The sequence below is a fragment of the Poromitra crassiceps genome (assembly GCF_964638095.1).
Source record: "Poromitra crassiceps genome assembly, chromosome: 4".
Taxonomy (NCBI): Eukaryota; Metazoa; Chordata; class Actinopteri; order Beryciformes; family Melamphaidae; genus Poromitra; species Poromitra crassiceps.
The window spans coordinates 18,877,447-18,900,525 of record NC_139626.1 but is presented as its reverse complement, the minus strand read 5'-3'; the positions used below and the strand labels follow the sequence as shown (position 1 = coordinate 18,900,525).

The 23,079-nt window shown below is 43.7% G+C and overlaps 2 protein-coding genes across 2 annotated transcripts in view; both read right to left on the bottom strand.

The window, feature by feature from the left end:
• The window catches only part of fasn (fatty acid synthase), a 55,942-nt gene extending 53,638 nt beyond the window's left edge, over positions 1-2,304 (bottom strand). The window contains exon 1 of the mRNA XM_083635412.1: positions 2,135-2,304. The gene's annotated coding sequence lies outside the window, so the exon portion shown is untranslated. The remainder of the gene's footprint in view (positions 1-2,134) is intronic.
• Positions 2,305-5,028: 2,724 nt separating this feature from the next.
• Positions 5,029-23,079, bottom strand: part of ccdc57 (coiled-coil domain containing 57) — a gene marked incomplete at both ends in the record, with an annotated part of 64,333 nt that continues 46,282 nt past the window's right edge. The window contains 10 exons of the mRNA XM_083635802.1: positions 5,029-5,276; positions 8,400-8,574; positions 9,370-9,507; positions 9,832-9,959; positions 12,302-12,542; positions 13,054-13,110; positions 14,316-14,516; positions 17,741-17,841; positions 19,117-19,320; positions 20,218-20,461. Coding sequence (XP_083491928.1) covers positions 5,029-5,276; positions 8,400-8,574; positions 9,370-9,507; positions 9,832-9,959; positions 12,302-12,542; positions 13,054-13,110; positions 14,316-14,516; positions 17,741-17,841; positions 19,117-19,320; positions 20,218-20,461 — 1,737 coding nt within the window. The remainder of the gene's footprint in view (positions 5,277-8,399; positions 8,575-9,369; positions 9,508-9,831; positions 9,960-12,301; positions 12,543-13,053; positions 13,111-14,315; positions 14,517-17,740; positions 17,842-19,116; positions 19,321-20,217; positions 20,462-23,079) is intronic.

The window sequence follows — 23,079 nt, the reverse complement described above, 5'->3', positions numbered from 1 at the left end:
GGTCCTCGAGATGGTGCCGAAACGGTTGTGTGATGTCAATTGAAAGCTATGAACACTGCTGCACGTGTTTGTTATAGTGTGGGTAAATGACATCCACACATAGAGATGAAGTGTGGACTAGAGAAACTGGATGTGGATCTGGTAGTGAGTAAATGAAGTGTGGACTAGAGAAACTGGATGTGGATCTGGTAGTGAGTAAATGAAGTGTGGACTAGAGAAACTGGATGTGGATCTGGTAGTGAGTAAATGAAGTGTGGACTAGAGAAACTGGATGTGGATCTGGTAGTAAGTAAATCTGCAAGCCTCTGCCCTTCCCAGCTTTCTGCTTTATGTGCCCAGAGCTCCTGCTATTCTTTTTCAGGCCTTTGTCATCATAACTCCGTATTATTATTCAGAAATCCCTTTAATCACCATCATAACTTAGTATTATTCAGAAATCCCTTTAATCACCAATGATAATAAGCCCCATGCTGACTAATTCGGAGGCTGGCAAAGAGGGTGGAGAAAGAGGGTGGACTGCCAGGCTAGCCAGTTTCTTTTGAAAGCTACCTGAACTCCTCCGCCCCTCTTTACCATCTTGGCTGAGTAGGAAAGACAGAGGGCGTCTGCAATTTGTCCACGCAGGTCACATGTGTAAGGGGGGATGCTTTACCCCCCCAACAGACATTAGATGACAAATTCCTCGTCCACACTTCAAAATGGGCCTGGTCCCATCTCACGCACAGTCCAACCAAGGATGCTGCTCACCGACTATACACACTGACTTGATTATAATGTCTCCCAGCTCATATTCCATCAACTCATTGTTAGATTTCCAATTGGACGACAGTTCAATAGTTTTAGTTCATCATCTTTCAATGGAATCATATCGTGATGATATGAAGATATTTTAATATTGTGACAGGTATTTTTGCTGCCTAAATTGATGAGGGCAAGCAATTTTTACTCAAAAACTCAAACAAGTAGTGACATTAAGGTTCAGTTCAATGAGATTAACATCAACATACTATTATGATACCTATTAATATCCAGAAAAAAATCCTTATTGTGATTATCGTGATTGATTACCCTTGTTATATTCATTTCATTCTAGGTAATTGAATATTCCATAACACAGGAGCTAGAGATCCATTCGTGTACAAGTCACTTATGAGGACAATTAAATTGAGAAGAATGGATGTACAGTAGCTAAATGGCTCCTTGACTTCTTTAGACAAGCTGAGCTCAGTCAGTAATCATCGGCGTGGCCGCAGGCCTAGACAGCTTTCTGCTGACTAATTAAGCCTCCATGTGAGAACATTATGAACTCATCCCTTTGATGATACATGCCCTAAAGAAACGAGTGCTAGAGAAGCTGCTAGCATCACAACACTATCAGAGTAGCAGCAACACACCTGAATTATTTACTTTTTTATATATCATTGTAGCCCCAAGCAAGTACAGCTAGTACACGTGTGTGTGAGTCCTCCTGGGCCAAGTTCTTTAACAACAAACGTTGCATCTATGGTTGCACCGGCCGGCTTTTAGCTAGCCAAATGCAGAGCTAACAAAACGTTGATAACATTAGGATATTTTGCACCGACTTGATACCTTACCTTGCAATGACACTGCTGCTCAGCTGTATTGCCGTGTCGACGTTAGATAAGGCTTCTGTTCGCTAGCTGCTGTGCGAGACAAGGTAAACCAAACTCCATTAGCTATATTGGCAAGTTAACGTGGCCTTGATTGTCGGCAATGGTTTATACTGATTGGAAACGCAAAACAAGACCTCCAGTGAATTAATATGAACCACCATTCATTTCGGCACATATAATCCATCAGGTAACGTTACATGCAGAAAATGACAACTCTTTAGAAGTGGTGGGGTCCGCACTCGACACGACCTTCCATCACCCAAACACACAGCAGCGTGCTAGAGAACAAAGTGTTAAAGTTGCCATTTTATGCTAAATAAATGTTGTTTGGGGGAATATGTGTATGCCGAATTGAAGAGTAGAACGCAATGCATCAGAAAATGTATTTAGTCATACTTTATGTTGTGCTTTCCTTTACCGAACTACGAGTTCTGTCGCATATAGAGATGTCACGCATCGGGACCTGATAACATGCTTCCAGTGATTGTCATTGAACTTACCTGTGTAGTTTCAGATGATGTTTGATGTTGTTGAAGACGAATGAATCGGTGAAAAGTTGGCGTAATGTTAGCAATTGGTTGGCATCTATTCTCCCAGTATTCCTTTACCCTCTGATGCTGCGTATATTGTTGTAACCGTTGCTGGTTGGGGAGGAATGGCTGTATCTTCCTTTGACGTTATAAGCCTCCGCTTGTTTGACTGTTTCCTCCGATGAATTTAAATGTGTCACATTCTGCCTGGCCACGCCACATGGGCTGACAGCTTGCCTTGGCTGCTCAGTCCAATGAGAAAAGAGGCAGGGCTCTCGGCTCCAGCCAGTGATGGGTAATTCGCTGAACGCCCGTGTAGGGAGAGCAAATTGTAAGATAGGGTTACTGCAGTTCACCCTGATCCTCCTTTTGGGCTATACCGTTGCTTTCTGCTGCTGCGCCAAGCTGTAACGTTACAAGGTTGGCTGAAAAGAAACCGGAAGTCGGGCGATTTTGCCTTCAAAATAAACTAGTGCAGTGCCCGTTTACTCAGTGTGTTGGACTTACTCACTGAGTGCGGCTACACAAACGACCAGTCCTACCTATAACCTCGGAAGGATTTATGACATCACTGATGAGGCTGCTATCATCAGTGATGTCATAAATCTTCTTCTTCTTCTGTGGTGTTCAATGGCAGTTGGCATCCTTACCGCCTCCTTCTGGAATTCCCTACCCTCCCTCGCTGATGTCATAAATCACTGATGTCAGTGATGTCACTCTGCAGGAATGAGTCCAGAAGTATACTTCCAGGTTCGTCAGGGGGAAAGAGAAGAATGGGGTTTTATAGCTCCTTTCATAACTGTTTGTCCACATATGATTCTTCATGAACATTAATCACTTTTATGCCTTTTGAAGTCTTTTCTAAAAATCACGTAAAAAATGCATTTACATTCCAAAAGTCATAAAAGTTATTCATGTTTGTGAAGATTATCCTGCTGAACCCAAATGTGTGCTCCCATAAACTTGTTAACCACACACAGACCTTATGTATTTAAGTGAAATACTGTACCCATTCTAAAACCCCATTCACTTTTCCGCTGACAAACCCAAGCGCTACTTCTGGACTCATTCCTGCGGTGCTCTATTGTGATGATGCCTTCAGTGATGATGTCATTAGTGATGTCATTTGAATAATTGTGTGTCATCACTGATACAGACAGTCGTGGATGCCCCCCACTCCTCATCAGTGAGATATAGATAATTGTGATACGATTCAAAATAACTTGTCTTCAGGGTGTGGTTCAAGTGTCTCCATAGCTGCCAAGTATCATTCATTGAGAGTGAGACTCACTCAAATGACCCTCTTCACACTCTCTCACACCACACCTCCTATTTCTCATGCAAATTTCTCTTTTAGGTTCCAAGATTAAAAAGTTCACTGTGATGGGCCTTATAAGCTAACCTTGCAAGGCAGCTGAATTTGCGCAAGATCATGAGATCAGATCACACAACAAAACCATTTGGCAGCGTCAGTTTACTTATAAGTCTTATAAGCAGTAGCCTACATTTGTCCCACTGTTTCTGATTCTCAGTAACATTACATGCGAGTCTTCCGAGGATGGTCTTATTTTGAAAAGTCTACCCAGAAGTTATATTTCTTATTCTGACGAGCTTGACACTGGTGCAGGCAGCCAAGTTCAAGTTCAAGTTCAGCATCACCACCAAATTCAGGCACAATTTGAGAGGGATTATTGAGAAACATCACTGTACCCGAGCAATGTTCCAGTCAAAGCTCACCTTTCCACATTCTGCACAGGACATTTAATATTTGGTAATAGTCTGACACCTGACTGATCTGTCCCATATCTTTTTGTTTAAATCATGGGATGTGGACATGTATCAGAGGAATCAACTTGAGGTAACTTTTTTGTACTTTATAGCCAACCATTTTTGGTTATGTTACTGTAGTAGAAGCATTTTGAGCTTTGTGTTGTCTTGCCCTCTATTTCTGAATTTATTTAAAAAAAATGTATACTGGAGGTATTTATATGTTCCATATCTTGTTATGTATATTGTATTTACTGTAATAAACACCAAATAAAATAGAAATGCTTCAGCATCATGTACAACTGATTTGCCAAATAAAAATCCTAATACCAGTAACATTATGTTTCATTGTGGATTTTATAGCCTGTTGTCATGTATATGTTTCACTCCTGACCTTAAATTGCAGGTTACACGCCTCTTATGTATATTCACTTTCAGGCTAGACATCCATTCAACTGTAAACGATAGTTGATAAGAAGTAGTCAACGAAACTAGATATGCACTCGACTCGTACAACATTACTCATCTTTGAAACAGGAACAGCCGGCATCGGTTGACACACGTGGGTACACACATCCGAATATTCTAAATGATGTGAAAAGTGGCCAATCACAGAGCGGGGGTGTGTGGCCTGGTCCAGTCAAAATAGAGGGGCGGGTGTTGCTAAGAGATAGGGTGATTAAAAGGCGGGGTCTTGGCGGTGACGAAACCAGGAAGGCTCTTCTGACTGGAGGGGGTTACTAGAGTTCACCATTACAGCTAATGCATATGTCTGTGATGTCCTGAGGAAACTGCTCTTTTTCCTCACTAACCTAAAATGGGAGTGCAGAGATAACCTGCTCTAAGCACCATGACTCTATAATGTGCAGTGGAACTCACAGGTTTCCTAGTTGAAGGAAGATAGCTGGATCTTCTCAATGTTTTCACACACACTTGACAAAAATCACACTAATACAAGCCAATATAAAAATAGACCAATATAAAAAGGCCTAATTTATTTAATAGAAAGCCAGATTGCCGCAACTGGCACTCATGCAATGGTCCAAGAACAGGACATTCTTCCATGCTTCCCCTCCCCTCAACACTCATCCATCCCTTCACTGGCCCATCTGTCCGGGCCATCCGTCCTTGATATTGTAGTTTCTGATCTTGCTGGCCCTGCCATGGCCTCCGGGCTTGCCTGTCTTGGCTGGGTGTGAGGTCATTCTAGTGGGTTTCCTCCTCTCTTGGGCCTGGCTCTGGCTCTTGGTCTGGCTCTGGATGGGAGCACTGACACCCTGCACCCTCCTATGGACTCCGGCACCGCTGGGCTCAGCCAGGTCCCTGGTGCTCCGCTCCCCTTCACCTTTATGTGCAGACAGGATAAATTAATCATTTATGTTCCCCCGCTCCATTACAACCTCATGATGAAGAGAACAGTTTAGGCTGCTGCAGCCTTTCACATGATTGAGTTAAAGTAGTAATCCATGACTTTTCATATAAATTAATAGTCTATTTTGCTACTCTCTTTCACTGATTGAAATAAGCATGGGCGTCGTTAGGGCATTGGGGACTATAGCCCCAATGTTTTATGAATAGCCCCAGATCTAAAAAGAAAAATCTGTGGAGGATATTACTGTCTTTCAAAGGCTCTGGTGGGCTCATTTTTGAAGCTAGTGTGATGATACTTATACCACAATGAAACTAGAAGACCCAAGGAACCATTGGTATCAAGGGGTAGGAAGGAGAGGGGGGGGGGGGGGTGAATAATGCTCCAAAGTTAGGCTACATTTTGACGAGGGGAAAACAGGTATGGCTATTTTCAAAGGGGTCCCTTGACCTCACCTCAAGATATCTGAATGAGAATGCGTTGTATGGGGAGGGTTAGAGCCTTTCTGTCAGAAAGGTGTCTTTCTCTTTGAAAATGGGCTATGTGTTTTTTCAATCAACTCTAAACCTAATAAAATTACTGTTAAGCTGATACAAGAGTAGTTTTTATTATTTTGAAAAAATATTTTAGATTCAGAATGTAAGCTGTCTCTAAAGTATAATACATTTTAATAATGTAATTTCACACAACATCAACATTTATTTTTGACCCGCGGCCCTCCATCCACCTCTGATCTAGCCCATGATTCTCAATCTTTTTCATATCAAGGACCCCTCATTGACACATTAGGGCCACAGATAACATTTTGTCTTCAGGACCCAAATCTGAGAACATGTTTGTATTGTATTGTATTGTTTGACATGATTTTCCAGAAATCCATGACTATTTGTAATGTAGGTATAACAGTGAAACTATGACCAATATAATAATTTTTCTATGTTGTCCAATTTTGTTAACTTTATGTAAATAAAATAGGCTTATGCTGAAGTTTAACAATTCATGGATTTGCTAAGGGATTTACGCCTGGAACTCTCTCAAGGACCTCTGGTGGTCTCTGTACCCCACTTTGAGGACCACTGATCTAGGTCTTTCAATATTCATTTCAAATTGCTCGAAAATTGTTTGAGGGGGGTACACAGAGGTCTGTGTTAAGCCCCCAATGTAACAATGGAAATAACAGTAATTATTGAAGGGTGTCCAGGTAGTGCGGCTGTGGCTTCTATTTGAAGAAATGTATGCTCCAATATGAAAAACCAAATGGCACTAAGCAGGACTCCATAGAGCAGGGCCAACCTTTTTTGGCTTGTGACCCCACTTTGACGTCACAAAAATCTAGGGACCCCAGACTCAAATTCCGGTACACCATCGATAATATCATCAGTGACATCGTCAGTGATGTCACATGTATGTTGTTTTTTTCCTCAGAATTCTGAATAAAAAACAATATATAAAAATAAAAGTCACTATCTATCTGATAGTATCAGATAGTGACTTTTATTTTTATATATTTTCACTATCAGATAGTGAGTTAACACAATGGCGATTGAGCCTATGGCCCATTGATGGAAGCCTTCAGTATTGCAGCATTTATGAACTTGGTCTGTGGTGACTCCCAGACACCAGATGTCGGAGAACATCTTCAGCACATGTCCTGTGTCCGGCATGACACCCCAAAGTCAACCTTTCCTCCTTGCCAATGTCTACCATCATTTGGAAATGCTTGGCAGTGGCGTCTGTGGAGCAACGCTTGCTCTCTCAAACTCATCAAAGTCATTGGTGCAATGCTGCGTGACCTGGTCGTTTGGCTACAAAGTTGTTAACAGAGGCATGGCGGGTGCAAAATGTGCCAGGAATGAAGTCGTGCTGCCAAACATTTCTAACTAATTGTACAATAGTTCCTTGCGTACGTTGAAATAAAAATAATGGTATCTAATATTGACTTACTTATACAACTGTGTAATATCAAAACAAATTGAATCAAATTCAGTGATTTCAACTGTACCAAACGAAGTCTTTGCTACATTTGTCCCAAAGTAACAAAGGTTTGTCCAGTTTCACAATGATGTGATATGATGGTGATCACTGCCTCTCAGGCTGATCTGGCAGCTAGACGGGTCGGTTGGGAAACTGTTCCCTGTACCAACAAGGCCACGCAGTGGGCATCCCCCCTCCCTCATCCCACCAACAAGTCCACGCATTGGGCAACCTCCCTCCCTCCCTCATATCTGACATTTCAAGAGAGATTTTGGAGTCAAACAAATTGACTTTATCTGGTGGCATTTCACCACATCTTGATGCCATGTTTGCCCTTGGTGCATTTTGGGGTGGATTCCTGTAGTTGTTTCTGATTGCGTTCTCACTCCTAACAAGACACATCACAGTTCTCTTGATAGAGGACTGAGACTCATATTTTCAGTGGGGTTATTTGGTGCAAGTTGCAACCCAAGTTTGAATGTTATTGCTTGTTAGATGATGTCACCAATGATGATGACTGTTAGATGATGTCACCAATGATGATGATGGATGTCAGTGCTGTTGTCAATGATGATGATGTCACCGCTGATGATAATGTAATCATTGATGATTTCACTGATGATGTCACTGTTGAAGGTTATGACGTCACAGTGATGATGTCACTGTCAAAGGTTTTAATGATGTCATCATTGAAGACAATGTCAACAGTGATGATGTTATAATTGATAAGTTCATCATTGAATATTTACACCTGACATGTCACTGTTGAAGTTGAGTGATTTCACTTATGATGTCATACGGTAATGTTGTCACGTTCGAGGGCTATAAGAGTCAGCTCTGCCAGCTTCAAACTGTCAGATTGTAGAATCATCCATGTCCAGTCCACGTTTACTCTTGCCTGCAAGCCTTTTACGGCCGTCATGTGTCTGCGAATGAACCCACCTGACCCTGGCCTAACAGCTCTCACCTGAACAAATGAACCATTCTATCTTTCTATAAAAAATTCTGGGGGAAACATAAACCTATTGAATATACACAATATCTGCAGATTCAATCCGAAAATACCGGTATGGGTCTTCAAAAGCTCACAGTGGTCCAAGCCTAGTTTGGACCCTCTCCAGTTACCTTCAGTGAGTATTGATGGACTGAGGCCTCGGTCCAGCATCTTCCACACCTCCCTCAGCGAGCCCTCCGACGCCACCGATGACAGCAGGGGTCCAGACGGGCTGGAGGGATCCAGATGCAGCGAGCTCTGGGACTGGCTGAGTGGAGGAGGTGTGTTCTCTTTGCTCCTTGGGCGCTGAAGAAGAGGAGGAAGAGAGCAGGCGAGGACTGAGAGGTGAGGGCGTTTCTTTGCTGCTTTACTTATTTACTGGCAGTATAGGTAATTTACTGGCAGTATACTGTAGGTAACACAGGATATTTTCTTCTTCTTCTTGCAGTTTTTTTCCTGCACAATCTTAGCCTGGTAAAAAAAAACTAATAACATGACCTGACACTCTGTTTCACTCTACGTATCAGTCTGGACTTCCAGCCGTCCACAGTGACTTCACTGGGTGGGAGTACTTGCCTTGACAGACAACTCCTTCAGCCAATCAGCGTTGCCAAATCCAATCCAAATCCAGCTGGAGGAACCACAAAAACATCTTTTCCGCTGAGAAAATCTGCTGGTGCATACTCCTGTTCCTGTTTAATTGTTGTTATTGAGTCTATTTCTGCAATAACTGCAATTATGGCGGTGTTTACTCAACTAACGTTAATGTTACCATTCGTTGCTTCGGGAGACGCCAATACCGTTTTGCCAGCGGCGTCCCTGATTGGCCCGGTCACATCATCAACTACGACGCAGTCCCTGATTTGCCCAGATACATTGTCATTTCAGGAAATAGCTGTGGGAGGCTGGATGTCTAGACTCATACAGAGAGCAAAACAGAATGTGACGTCACATTATCAGGATGGTTTCTCCCAGGCTATCACAAACTAGTAGTCAATTTCAATTTGCATCATCAGATTTCCATACAATATGAGCAGTGAACTGTAGCTCTTGGAGTGCTAGTGATCTTTTCACATAATGCAGTATCTAGGACCGTGTTACCTCAGGCCCGGCTGTGTGTTTGTACCCCTGGGTCCAGGGGTTGGCAGCCCCGTTTGTGCCCCGACCTCCACTGTCGGTCTCAGAGAGGTGCGGCTGAACCACAATGGAGGGCCCCTGCCTCTGAGCGTACTGCAGCTCCTAAAGGCAGAAAGACAATACTGAAGCCACTGCGCCCTCTGCTGCTCGCATAGAGAAATGCACAACCGCAGAATCACTCCTCATCATGGACATATTCTACAGTCAGACCTGGACTGTAGGGTATAGGCCAATGACCCAGTTCCCACACCTTAAACATCAAATTCAATTACTTTTCAAGGCCTTTACAGGCCCCATTCCCTCAAATTCAAGAACTTTCAAGGCCTTGATTTTTTTCTCAAATTCACAAACTTTCAAGGATTGCCAGGTCCCGTGGGAATCCTGCAGTGAAGTCTAGGAAACTGGGAACAAAGAAAGAGAAGTGACCTGAGAGGTGAGCTGGTACTGCAGCTGTTCTAGAGCAGACAGACGACCATGTTGGTCTCCATGTTTCTCTATGGAGGAGTCCCTCTCTGGCTCCATTGACTGTGCTGGTCTGACAGAGGCCTGGGGGACTGAGGAGAAATACAAATATAAGTGAAGGCATGACAATTTTCAAACGGTGAGTGTTTTGTTCATGCACAAGCACAAAAATAATGACAATATAGACAAAGTACTAGAAGCATCTGTAGTAGGCTATGACCTTTTGTCTTCAGAACAGCTTCAGTGCTTATTGGATTGCTGTCATCAAGTCCTGAACTGTACAGTTTTTGTTGGGACTGAGTCACAAAGCTGTTGGTTTAATTCTCTCGTCTTTTCTCAGTCTGTAGTTTTGTGGAGTTTAACAGCCATCCTGTTAAGTGTCTGTCTGTCCTTTGTGTAGATTTTCCAGACAGTTTTCTCTGCTATATGGTGGTTCTACCATAGAGAGCCTGCTGCTTTACTAACTGGCTAGGTACAGGAACTCTGCTGATAAGGACCACAAGGCGCTGAGGAGGGTGAGGTGCTTGACCCAGCTTGTCACCGGATCTGAGCTGCACAGTCTGCAAGAACTATAGACCCAGGTCCCCAAAACACGCACCAGCCGACTGAGGAATACCTTCTTTCCACAGGCCATAAGACTCCTCAACAAATCCTTCATTACATTACCTCTTACAAGTTTGGAGTGCAATGACAGACTGATTGTAATATTGACTAAGTGCAATACCTGATGCATAACAAAAAGTATTATGTATATGACATGACACCCATTTCATTTCATTATAGCACCTTGCACTGCCATTGCGAGTGTTCTTCATTGTTGTTTTCTCTTTTCAAATTTATATTATTATTGCTTTTGTGTGTTTCTGCTGTCTTATGCTTTGTTTCATATTTATCACATGTTGCTTTTTGCTTCTATTTTTTATGTCCTGTTTGTCTATTTAAACGGTTCCCCATTAGCTGACGTCTAAGCGGTAGCTAGTCCAACAGAACAATATACATGGCAACAGGCTACACTAGGCTTAAAGATGGGAGTACAAAAGCCAGTGGGTGACATCATTATGACTGTCCATATTTTAGAGTCTAAAATATGGACAGAGTCAGAATGACTTTTCGGCAGCAGAGTGCAGCAGGCGGGAGGAGACTTTCATGTTGCATGTTTCTCCTTCTGCCATCACAGATCTGAGCATTGGATACCTGCCTCTGTTTACTGCATCTGGAAGATATGGAAGAAAAATTGCGGCAAGCATCCGATTGGGCTGGGCTGTAATGGAAGTCCAGCTCTCTGCGTGCATTGGTGCATCGTTCAAAATGTCCCGCCCCACGAGTTGTGTCACGCATTTTGTTTTGGTTTCAGGGGGCGCCTTAACCGCTTTTCAAGAGTTGTTCCCAAAACGTATCTACGGCTGGCTACTGGGAGACTACACGCTGCTTGAAGAATATAGGCTGGATGACTTTTTTGTATGTCATATTGGATTATAATAGGATGTATGTTATAAATTACATTGTTTCATAATACAGCATTGGTTCCCAAACTGGTTCACGGGGTTCCACCTAGTCGTCCACGAGAGCATTGCAAAAAAAGAAAATAAATACAATTTATTTTTGCATATACACATTAACCCTGAGGAGTAGGCTGGGGTCAATTTCCAAAATATCGTGACATTCAGGATTTTTTTTGTTTCAGAGGCTGCAGCAGGCTCAGTTTTAAAGCCAGAGTGAAGTTTCTGGTATCATATGAAAATAGAAGACCTAAGGCATCGATTGGTACCAACCATGTCATGCTAGCTTGTCAGCAAGGTGTCTAAATAACATTCCAAATTTAGGCTAAATCTTGGCAAGGGGAAAAAACATTTTCAAAGGGTCCTCTTTTTCACAGCCTAATGTTGGTAGGTGTGTGTGTGTGTGTGTGTGTGTGTGTGTGTGTGTGTGTGTGTGTGTGTGTGTGTGTGTGTGTGTGTGTGTGCGTGCGTGCGTGCGTGCGTGCGTGCGTGCATGTATAGAGTGAGGGATGTTGATCTCTGTGTGAGCTCCGTGTAACCTCTCCCCTAATCCCCCGGCCTCAGGATCAGGGCAGCCATGTGGAACAGCAACACACCACAATAGAGAGGCCATCCCTCACTTCCTGTGTATGTCAACGCTGCCCGGCCAATCACAACACAGCTGCACTTTCTGTTTGTACTGTTCATAACCCCAACAAAACAAGCTCCATTTTGGAGCCCATTCTTACAAACTGGCTTTCGATAAGAATTCTTAGGTTAATTATTCTTTGTTTTTATTGATTGACTATTGATTTCTTTTTTTGACTAATCTTTATGTCATTGTTTTCATGAAGTGTGTCTGGGCCTTTAGATGAACCTGAACTTTATCTGCATGGTGTCATTAGGACTGTTCTCTAATGTAGTGACTCAGTGTTGGTGTGTGTTGGTCATTGTACCCTGTAGTCCAGCAGTGGCCATGTGGGCTCGCAGGCGGTTGCCCATCTCTATCAGCTGCTGCCTCTCCCTGCTCAGACGGGCGATACAGCGAGCCGCCTGCTTCAGCTTGGCCTGCAGGAGAGGTGCGTTTGGTTTAGCGCCCGGCACGTCCCCCGGCACACCGGCAGACCTCAGGCCCAAGGCCAGCTGCTGCCGCCGGAGACGCAGGTTCTCCTCCTGGAGCTGTCGCACCATCTCACTCTGGAAGGGAAATAAGATCAAATTATAAAAAAAAGATAGAAAAATATAAATTAGAATACAGCTTCTTCTTCTTTCGTGTATCATCAGATGGCCAACTCCATGTCGTGCAGCCACGCCCTCGTCTCCGGTCCTAAGTCGAAGAGGCCGGCTTCTGAGGGTGGGCTGTATAGGGGGCAGCCGGTGATTATGTGCTCGGCAGTCTGTTCAGGCTCGCCACACTCGCATGCCGCACTGACCGATAGGCCCTACTTCTTCAGGGATGACTTGAAGCGGCCGACCCCAGTGCGTAGGCGATTCAGCGAGGTCCATAGATGGCGTGGTAGAATACAAGAATACAGCAATATAGGGGATACTAAATACAAAATAGTCGATTCTAATAAATGTGTCAAGAAGGCATATGGCGAAAAAGACTGAGACAAAGCAACAAGAGACAGGTGAACACTGGAATGAAATGAAATGAAAACATGAAGACATCAACATAATCTTCTTCATATCAACAGACACCACTGACCTGTTCACACACAATGGGCTCGCGCCTGCTAGCAATGTCCAACTTCAGCGCGGAAACCTGCAGGCACAACAATATCATGAAATAACCTTTAACCTGCAGGCACAACAATATCATGAAATAACATTTAACCTGCAGGCACATCAATATCATGAAATAACATTTAACCTGCAGGCACAACAATATCATGAAATAACCTTTAACCTGCAGGCACAACAATATCATGAAATAACATTTAACCTGCAGGCACAACAATATCATGAAATAACATTTAACCTGCAGGCACAACAATATCATGAAATAACCTTTAACCTGCAGGCACAACAATATCATGAAATAACCTTTAACCTGCAGGCACAACAATATCATGAAATAACATTTAACCTGCAGGCACAACAATATCATGAAATAACATTTAACCTGCAGGCACAACAATATCATGAAATAACATTTAACATGCAGGCACAACAATATCATGAAATAACATTTAACCTGCAGGCACAACAATATCATGAAATAACCTTTAACCTGCAGGCACAACAATATCATGAAATAACCTTTAACCTGCAGGCACAACAATATCATGAAATAACATTTAACCTGCAGGCACAACAATATCATGAAATAACATTTAACATGCAGGCACAACAATATCATGAAATAACATTTAACATGCAGGCCCAACAATATCATGAAATAACATTTAACCTGCAGGCACAACAATATCATGAAATAACCTTTAACCTGCAGGCACAACAATATCATGAAATAACCTTTAACCTGCAGGCACAACAATATCATGAAATAACATTTAACCTGCAGGCACAACAATATCATGAAATAACCTTTAACCTGCAGGCACAACAATATCATGAAATAACATTTAACATGCAGGCCCAACAATATCATGAAATAACATTTAACCTGCAGGCACAACAATATCATGAAATAACATTTAACATGCAGGCACAACAATATCATGAAATAACATTTAACCTGCAGGCACAACAATATCATGAAATAACATTTAACATGCAGGCACAACAATAAAACAATTTAAAGTATTTTTCGTTGTACCGGTACATGTAATAAACACAAAAAACTCAAAATCCTGGAGACAGTGACTGTTGTAACAACCGTTTCTATGTCTGTATATGATATAAGCTATGTTTGGCACATTCAAAACTAATAATCATTAATTCATATAAGCTGATCATACTGTAGGACTGGAAACAATCTGGACTTTGAGGCTCTGAGTGAGTTACCTGGTTGCCAAGGGCAACAGTCTCCAGGTTGTTGAGGATGTTTCCTTTCTGGTACTCCTCCTTCTCTCGCCTCACTTCCTCCAGCTCCATCTCTACTGTAGCCAAACGCTGACGAAGACCCGCCTCCTCACATGCCCACTTCCTCCTCTGATTGGCCAGTTCCAGACGTAGCTCCTCCCCTTCCACCTGCTTGGCATGGCACTGAGGCAGTAGAGGAGATGGGGAGAGAGCGAGTTCAAAAAGAATGAATGGTGTACAAATTCAGCAGTTATATCATATATATATATATATATATATATATATATATATATATATATATATATATATATATATATATATATATCCATACACACAGACACACACACACACACACACACACACACACAGGAGCTAGGGCTTTGTTTGTCTGTCTGTTCCACTGATGACTCTCTCACACACACACACACACACACACACACACACACACACACACACACACACACACACACACACACACACACACACACTAATGATGTAATTGTAAGTAATGCATTGTGACATCACACACACACAAGACAGACAGACAGACAGACAGACAGACAGACAGACAGACAGACATCTTCAGCCATGGACAGCTGTATGTTGCCAGCTCCAGGATAGGTGATCCAGCATCCATGACTATGCCATCAAGGAGCAGTATGCGAGCTGCAGGGTTAAGAATCGAGAGCGCGTAGTGCGCAAGATGCCTATATCATCATAATCATCATCATCAGTATGGAGCTGGGGCTCTGTCTGTTTGTTTCTCTATCCCACTGTGACATCATCCGTGATGTCATAAATCCCATTGTGACCTAAATCCAAGTGATGTCATAAATCCCACTGTGATATTATCAGTGATGTCATAAATCCACTGTGACATAATCAGTAATGTCATAAATCCCAGTGATGTCATGAATCCCACAGTGACATCATCAGTGATGTCATAAATCCCTCATAAATCCCACTGTGATATCATCAGTGATGTCATAAATCCCACTGTGACATCATCAGTGATGTCACCAATCTGACATCATCAGTGATGCTGGTTTCATTGGCCACACGGAAGCCGAGCTGCGTGCAAGGCCGTGCAGCGAATGCGAGCTGCAGGACGGGCAAGCCCACGCAGCGGGTGAGCCTAGGAATCGCGAGCGCTTAGCGCGAGAGATCCCTAGTATTATTAAAGGGAGCATGTGGGCAATGTTTGTTCTCCCTCTGTTTAAATTTTTGTCCCACTGACATATAGTTTGTCCCAGTGTCATCAGTGATGTCATAAATCAATGATGATGTCATCAGTGATGTCATAAATCAATGATGTCATCAGTGATGTCATAAATCAATGATGATGTCATCAGTGATGTCATAAATCAATGATGATGTCATCAGTGATGTCATAAGATGGAAGTTGTGACATGATCCCCAAGCCCCAGCAGTCAGAAGTCAGACATGAGAGAGGAACCACATGCAAGCTTGGATTCTCTTGCCTCCGACCCAGAAGCTCTGGCCTCAACCCACCCAGCCAGGTTGGAGAAGATGCATTGAAATACTCAGGGCACAGTGGAGGACACGGGCAGCGCAATGTATCCCAAGTGCTCCCAACCATTTCAACAGGTCAAATGGGCTGCAGCCATTTGTCCATCTACCTGACTGTGAGGGGGCACACTGACCCAATCATAGGTCTGAGCTTTGTGTTCGAGTGTCGAGGGATAGCTCTGACTCCGTTCTTCTTGTGTGGGAGCTGCAGCAAGATGTTGTCTTTCAAACACATCTGTGCACATATGGTCAGTGCAGAGCACCAGCTCTGCTATATGATGAAACAATTCCCTCAGTTCCTGGGGTGGTGGGAGCAGGATATGCCTCAAGTGGTGAGGCTGCAGCTCTTAAAGGAACTTGCCGTGCTGCTCTCGAACCGGGAGAAGTCTGAGAAGAAGGATGCTCAGGTCACACTGCTGAACAAGGACTGGTATGAACGTGTGCTGACACTTCCATACTGTGAAGCTGTGGACATGCTGCAGTTCATCGGGAGAATGAATAATCTGAGCCCCCTCTGCCTGCCCAACACTCCTGTGGACATGCTGCAGTTCATCAGGAGAAGGAAGAATCTGAGCCAAGTCTCCCTGCCCAACACTGCTCCACAACAGATGGTGGCCATCAACAAGGGGTCTTTTGAAGGTGAGGTGAACTCTGATGATAAAAAGACAGAAGCTGCGGCACCACAGACAGCTCATCACTTTTTATCCCAATCCTCCTTCCTCTCACGAGTTGGACAAGAAGCAAAACGTAAATGGGAGGAAATCCCATTTATTGGAGATATGGGGGGACCAATCACCTTCACTCCAGATGTTCACGGTGGCAACTCAAGCTCTTATTCTGGTGATGCCGAACCCGAACCCATTTGAAAATAAGCTAGTTCTTTTCAGTTGTTTTTAACATTTCTAGTTTGATCTTTTCAAGTCACTTACTTGAAGAATTGTTTTTATTCTTGAAGAATTTGTTTTAAGAAAACATTCTGTTTTGTGCATTTTTCAGCACTATTTTCCCTTGTTCAGTAAAAGCATGTGGTTTTATTGCAGTTATGGGAATGTCTCTGATTATATTCCCAGAGTAGCTTGATCTTGTTGTGTACAGATCTACTGGCTTTGTGTGCTCCACTTGTTTTACCTGTTGCCTTTGAACAGTGTTCACTTGACTGACACATTACTCTGTACTCAGCTTCCTCCTCTGTGTGAACCTGGCTTTGGAGTTTACATTATGCATGATGTAAAATACTTGAATAAAGATTCTGGAGTCAGAAAAAAAAAGTTGTGAGGTGATGTCATAAGATGCAAAGTTGTGACATCATCAGTGATGTCATTCATCAGTGATGTCATAAGGGCATTATTGTTTTATGAACTTCTATTTTGAGCTCAACATTTTGACCGTCGCCATCTTGTGTTTTTTGTGTTGAGACCATAAACTCATTAGGAAAGTGTTTACTGAGGTCATAAATCAAGTGAGAAGTAGGGTCATTTTCACATCGACTTCTATACAATCGGACTTCTAATCTCTTTGCATCAATAGACTGTATAAACGGGGGAATTATATAAAAATTCACCCCCTGTTCAGTTGTCATGAACGGTGGAATTAGCTATAGATAACTTTTTTTTTTTAACCAGGCTGTAAACACATTCATTTCTGCTGTAAAGTTGAGCATTTTAACATGAGGGTCTATGGGGATTGACTCGTTTTTGGAGCCAACCTCAAGTCGCCATTCAAGGAACTGCAATTTTTGGTACTTGCGCATTTTTCAGAACGGGGCTTGTTTTCAGGTAGCACATTTTTCTCATACAGCATACAGCATTTTGGAATGAAGCTCTTTAATTCTACCTTAGGTCAAGAAGACCAACTAGTTGATTGATTTCCATCAGTACCTGTTGTGTGAGGCTGGCGAGGGCAGACTCCAGATGTGCCAATCTGACCTCCTGCTTCTTCAAAGCAGCCGTACTGCTGACTTTCTCCATACGCAGCCCGCCTGGTGAACATCACACACAACAAACTCAGCCTGGTGACTGTCACAAACAACAAACTCAGCCTGGTGAACGTCACACACATAACAGACTCAGCCTGGTGGAACGTCACACACACACACAACAGACTCAGCCTGGTGGAACGTCACACACACACACAACAGACTCAGCATGGTGAACGTCACACACGCACACACACACACACACACACATACACACACACACATAACAGACTCAGCCTGGTGAACGTCACACACACAACAGACTCAGCCTGGTGGAACGTCACACACACACACACACACACACACAGACACAACAGACTCAGCCTGGTGGAACGTCACACACACACAACAAACTCAGCCTGGTGAACATCACACACAACAGACTCAGCCTGGTGAACGTCACACACACCTAACAGACTCAGCCTGGTGAACGTCACACACATAACAGACTCAGCCTGGTGAACGTCACACACACCTAACAGACTCAGCCTGGTGAACGTCACACACACCTAACAGACTCAGCCTGGTGAACGTCACACACATAACAGACTCAGCCTGGTGGAACGTCACACACACACACACAACAAACTCAGCCTGGTGAACATCACACACAACAGACTCAGCCTGGTGAACATCACACACACCTAACAGACTCAGTCTGGTGAACGTCACACACAACAGACTCAGCCTGGTGAACGTCACACACACCTAACAGACTCAGTCTGGTGAACGTCACACACACAACAGACTCAGCCTGGTGAACGTCACACACACAACAGACTCAGCCTGGTGAACGTCACACACACAACAGACTCAGCCTGGTGGAACGTCACACACACACAACAGACTCAGCCTGGTGAACGTCACACACACAACAGACTCAGCCTGGTGAACGTCACACACACACATAACAGACTCAGCCTGGTGAACGTCACACACATAACAGACTCAGCCTGGTGAACGTCACACACATAACAGACTCAGCCTGGTGAACGTCACACACACAACAGACTCAGTCTGGTGAACGTCACACACACACAACAGACTCAGCCTGGTGAACGTCACACACACCTAACAGACTCAGCCTGGTGAATGTCACACACACACAACAGACTCAGCCTGGTGAACGTCACACACACACAACAGACTCAGCCAGGTATTGTGATTTTTTTAAGTGAGATGATTCATTAAAGAACATCAAAAGTCAAAGTCTACCCTAGTCTATACTTTGCATAATATACTTTTTCGTGATAAGTGACCATCATTAGTCTTTCTTACCAATAGTTTCGTTGAGTGATCGGATGTGGTTCTGCAGGTAGGCGTTGTCTGGAGCAACGGGGGCCAGGGACTCAGCGGGCTTGCCTGTTGCGGCGGCCGGGTGGAGGGGTCCTGCGGCGCCCTCTAGCTGCCCCTCCAGGTGCCTGCACCGAGCCTTCAGCAGTGACACCTCCTGCTCCAGAGCCTGGCTGTATTCTGGAGGAACTGGAAGTACAAGACCAACACCACAGCAACTGTAACAGTCAAATACCTTGCTGAACACAAAATAATTATCGGGCAATGTGCCATGGTAGCTAGCTAGTTGCCTGAAGGGGATATGGTGGCCATACTGTATATTTCTAGCTGCACAGCTCTTCATGTCACCAATATATCACATTGTCAGGGCAAGCGCCATCCATGTCGGTGTTATGTTGACCATTTAGAAGTGAACTAACACACATGAAAGGTTAAAAGGCTTCCCCTGGAAGTGCATGTGCGGGATGCTAGGAATTCCGACAGCTGTCATCTATTCCATAAAAAAAGTGATCTAAATATAGCTTTCCGTGGTGTAATGGCCATAAATAGTAGCCATGAATATACTTTGCAACTGGAAATTGCTACCAGGGGCACAGATGAGAAGGCAAGCAAGGATTAAAAAATGTCGTGTTGACATTAGCTGGACTCGGATCTTGACTCATGAGAGCCAGTCAACACAGTGTTTTATTTTTCCATTTTAAATACATAGTCAGAAATTAGTAGCTTGTTGTTTCTGCCATGCTTTTGTTGGTTATTGTATTGAGAGAAAAATGAAGAAACATATATACAGCAGCATACAGCTAAAACATCAAAGAAGACAAAGAGCTCTGCTCTACAAAATGGTGCAAAAAAAAAGTGCAAGCACCTGCAAACACTTTTATATGAGTGTTGGCAGGTATTGTGTGAGGTAGAGCATGGATTCATTTTTCATTTGCCTTTACACAAATTTAAACTAATGTATCTGCTGCCAACTGAACTGAAGGACTTTCATCTAGGCAATAGTTTCCTCCAGTATCCGCTGGTTATTATGTCTTCATGAAAGCGAAGAAAGTCAAGAGTCAATGCAGAAGAGATTGTTCTCCACACCTGCTGGGCTGGTTGTAGAGTTGCCAGTGGGCTGGCCTGGTGGTCCAGTAGCCACCTGTGTGCTGTTAGTAGGGGTGGTGGAGGAGGTGACAGGGCCACCTGGAGGCTGGGGTTGGAGTGGGAGCCGGCTGAGACCCTCCATGTCCTTCCTCATCTGGGCCACCACGGCTCTCAGGCTGCTGCTCTGCTGCTGCAGATGACGGATCTCCTCCAATGCCAGATCACTCGTGTTTGGTGCAAAACCCTGTGGGTGGATGTGAAGTAAGATATTGTATCTATTTTTTTCATACTGCATATAGCCTACTGTATTTAACGTTTTTGTGTATGTTTACATTATACACACACACACACAACAAGTGGAAATTATTTACAATTACCAATAGTGGCTTTTCATTTGAATCACAACTGTCCTAGGAGTTGATTCTGTTCTAATTGTGGTACTTAGGGGGGGGGGGGGGGGGGGGGGGCTCCTCAATTCCGATAGATTAATAATGATAATGATAATAATAATAATAATAAACAAAATAAATTGACCAATTGAGCTACACAGGACCAAACACAATCCTGAACATTGACTCAAACACTGTCAGATACAGCTCATGCAGTGTCCTCTTTTGATCACTAGATGGCGTTAAAAGTCTGAACTTTGGCACTTTGTGTACTTCTGCTACCTTGACTACAATATATACAGTATCGGTTTATAGTTGTCCAAGCAGTGACCCCAGCATCTGAAAGAAAATGCTCATACTCTGCTCCTTCCAACAGGAACAGTGCTGGAGGTCGTGACCTTTCCATGAAGCTGTAAACACCTAATGTATGGTTATCTAAAAAGCTTTAACACACCTCCATAACAATGTGCCATAACACATTCCTCAATACAACATCTTAACACAATATCCCAACTTGAATCAGCAGTGGAGCTGCACTTGCTTGGGGCAACAAACGCTGTGGGACATTAGCAGGTGACATGACATTTTGATGTAGGTGCAAATGTACAGGCTGGCTGCCTCATTGACTGTGTTTTAGCATGGCTGATGGTCTGCTTGCTTTACTGTGTTTTATCATGGCTGATGGTCTGCTTGCTTTTGTAAGAAAATAAAGCCTCAAGTGAATGTCGAAGTCTGACAAATCTTCTCTAGATCTTTCAGGATTCGACAACAAGCCCTTCAGTTTGTCAAAAAGGTGTTTGCTTGATCACAACGACATCATATACCTGATACATGGATCTGAGAGGCGAGATGTGTGCGTGCCCACGAGCACAAACACACAAACTGTACACTGCGAATGAACAGCTGTATGTCAAGGCCCATCAATTCAGCAGCATTCCAAATGTATGTAATGTAGTGTATGTCTTGTATGTGTCGGCACCAGAAGAGTACAAATCTCTCTCTCGTGAACACACACACACATAGGGCTTTCACACCGGCAGGGCTCCGTGCCGGTTCCGGTTCCAGAACCCTAATCTGAACTGGCCGGCGCGTTCAGACCGAAAAAATAATTGGTTCGGAACCTGAAAAGTTGGTTCTCAGCGGAACCAAAAAATAGTTGGTTTTCCTTGGGAACCGTGACATCATCAGTGGGCGTGTCTCATTCTAGGCTGTGAAAACGAGCAGGAAGGAGAAGAAGGCAGTGACAATACAGAGAAAAATAATTTGCAGTGGTCTCCTGAGGAAACCAAATGTTTAGTGGCGATTTGGGCATCTACCGAATCTCAAGAAAAGCTAGAAAGCAGTACAAGAAAGAGCAAGTCATATGCCGAACTTGCAGAAGAGAGGGCCAAGGCTGGGTTCACTCGAACGCCAGACCAAATAATTAATAAACTTAAAAAAATAAAAAATAAACTGAAGAAGGACTACCGAATAATGTCCTCCCACTTTGGTTCCGCTTAAACTGGTGTGAACACGGGCTGGTTCACCAGAAAGCACCAAGGTTCTGAGATTCCAGAACGGAGCCGGAGCCAGAACCAGAACCGTGTCTGTCTGAAAGCACTAACAGAAAGTTTGAAGTGTGAGAAGGTGCATCAAAATACAAAAGGACCATGACATTCAAGTCCTGCAGACAGTATGGAGGCAGCCTAAAGGCGACCGCTTTGTACTTGTCCTGATTAAGGCCTTAATGGCTGGAATATATGCATGTTTTTAACTTTGACTAAATAGCCACAAAGCTTTTTAAATTCATCACCCTCTTGATGCGTCGGATGTTTTTGATAACTCTTACACCCAGCACTCCGTGCATCTGGTTTTTCACAGTTTTTTTTTTAATGATTTGAGGTAGCACAGCATCGAAAGGACCTTGGTGTGTTTTTCATCCTGGTGCCACGGAGGAGCCACAGAGGCTGGCGTGGTGCCATGGAGGAGTCACAGAGGCTGGCGTGGTGCCATGGAGGAGTCACAGAGGCTGGCGTGGTGCCATGGAGGAGTCACAGAGGCTGGCGTGGTGCCATGGAGGAGTCACAGAGGCTGGCATGTTAAGGCCATGTATGCTACACTGAAAGGCCACCATACCTCTCTGGATGCTCGAGGGAAAGGCCAACGCTTAAAACAGGATGGCACCGAACCGTACGCTCCCTGGAAGAACCTAATAGCTGGCATGGGAAATATAACACTCCCACGTGAGTGATATGGTGTGTGTGTGTGTGTGTGTGTGTCAGAGTTAAAAATGGTGTAAGTCCAGCAAATCAAAAGTGCTCAACATTCTGGCTCCAGTGCAACCCAATTATCCCCATCTTCTGTTAAGTGTACTTGGATTTTTTTTTACTGCAGACATCCCCCCCACCCCCTAAAGATGGCCGAAGGATTAATTTAGTGTTAACATCTTACCAAGCAGACTGGCAAACTCAGACTAAGGGTTTAGGAAAGTTTG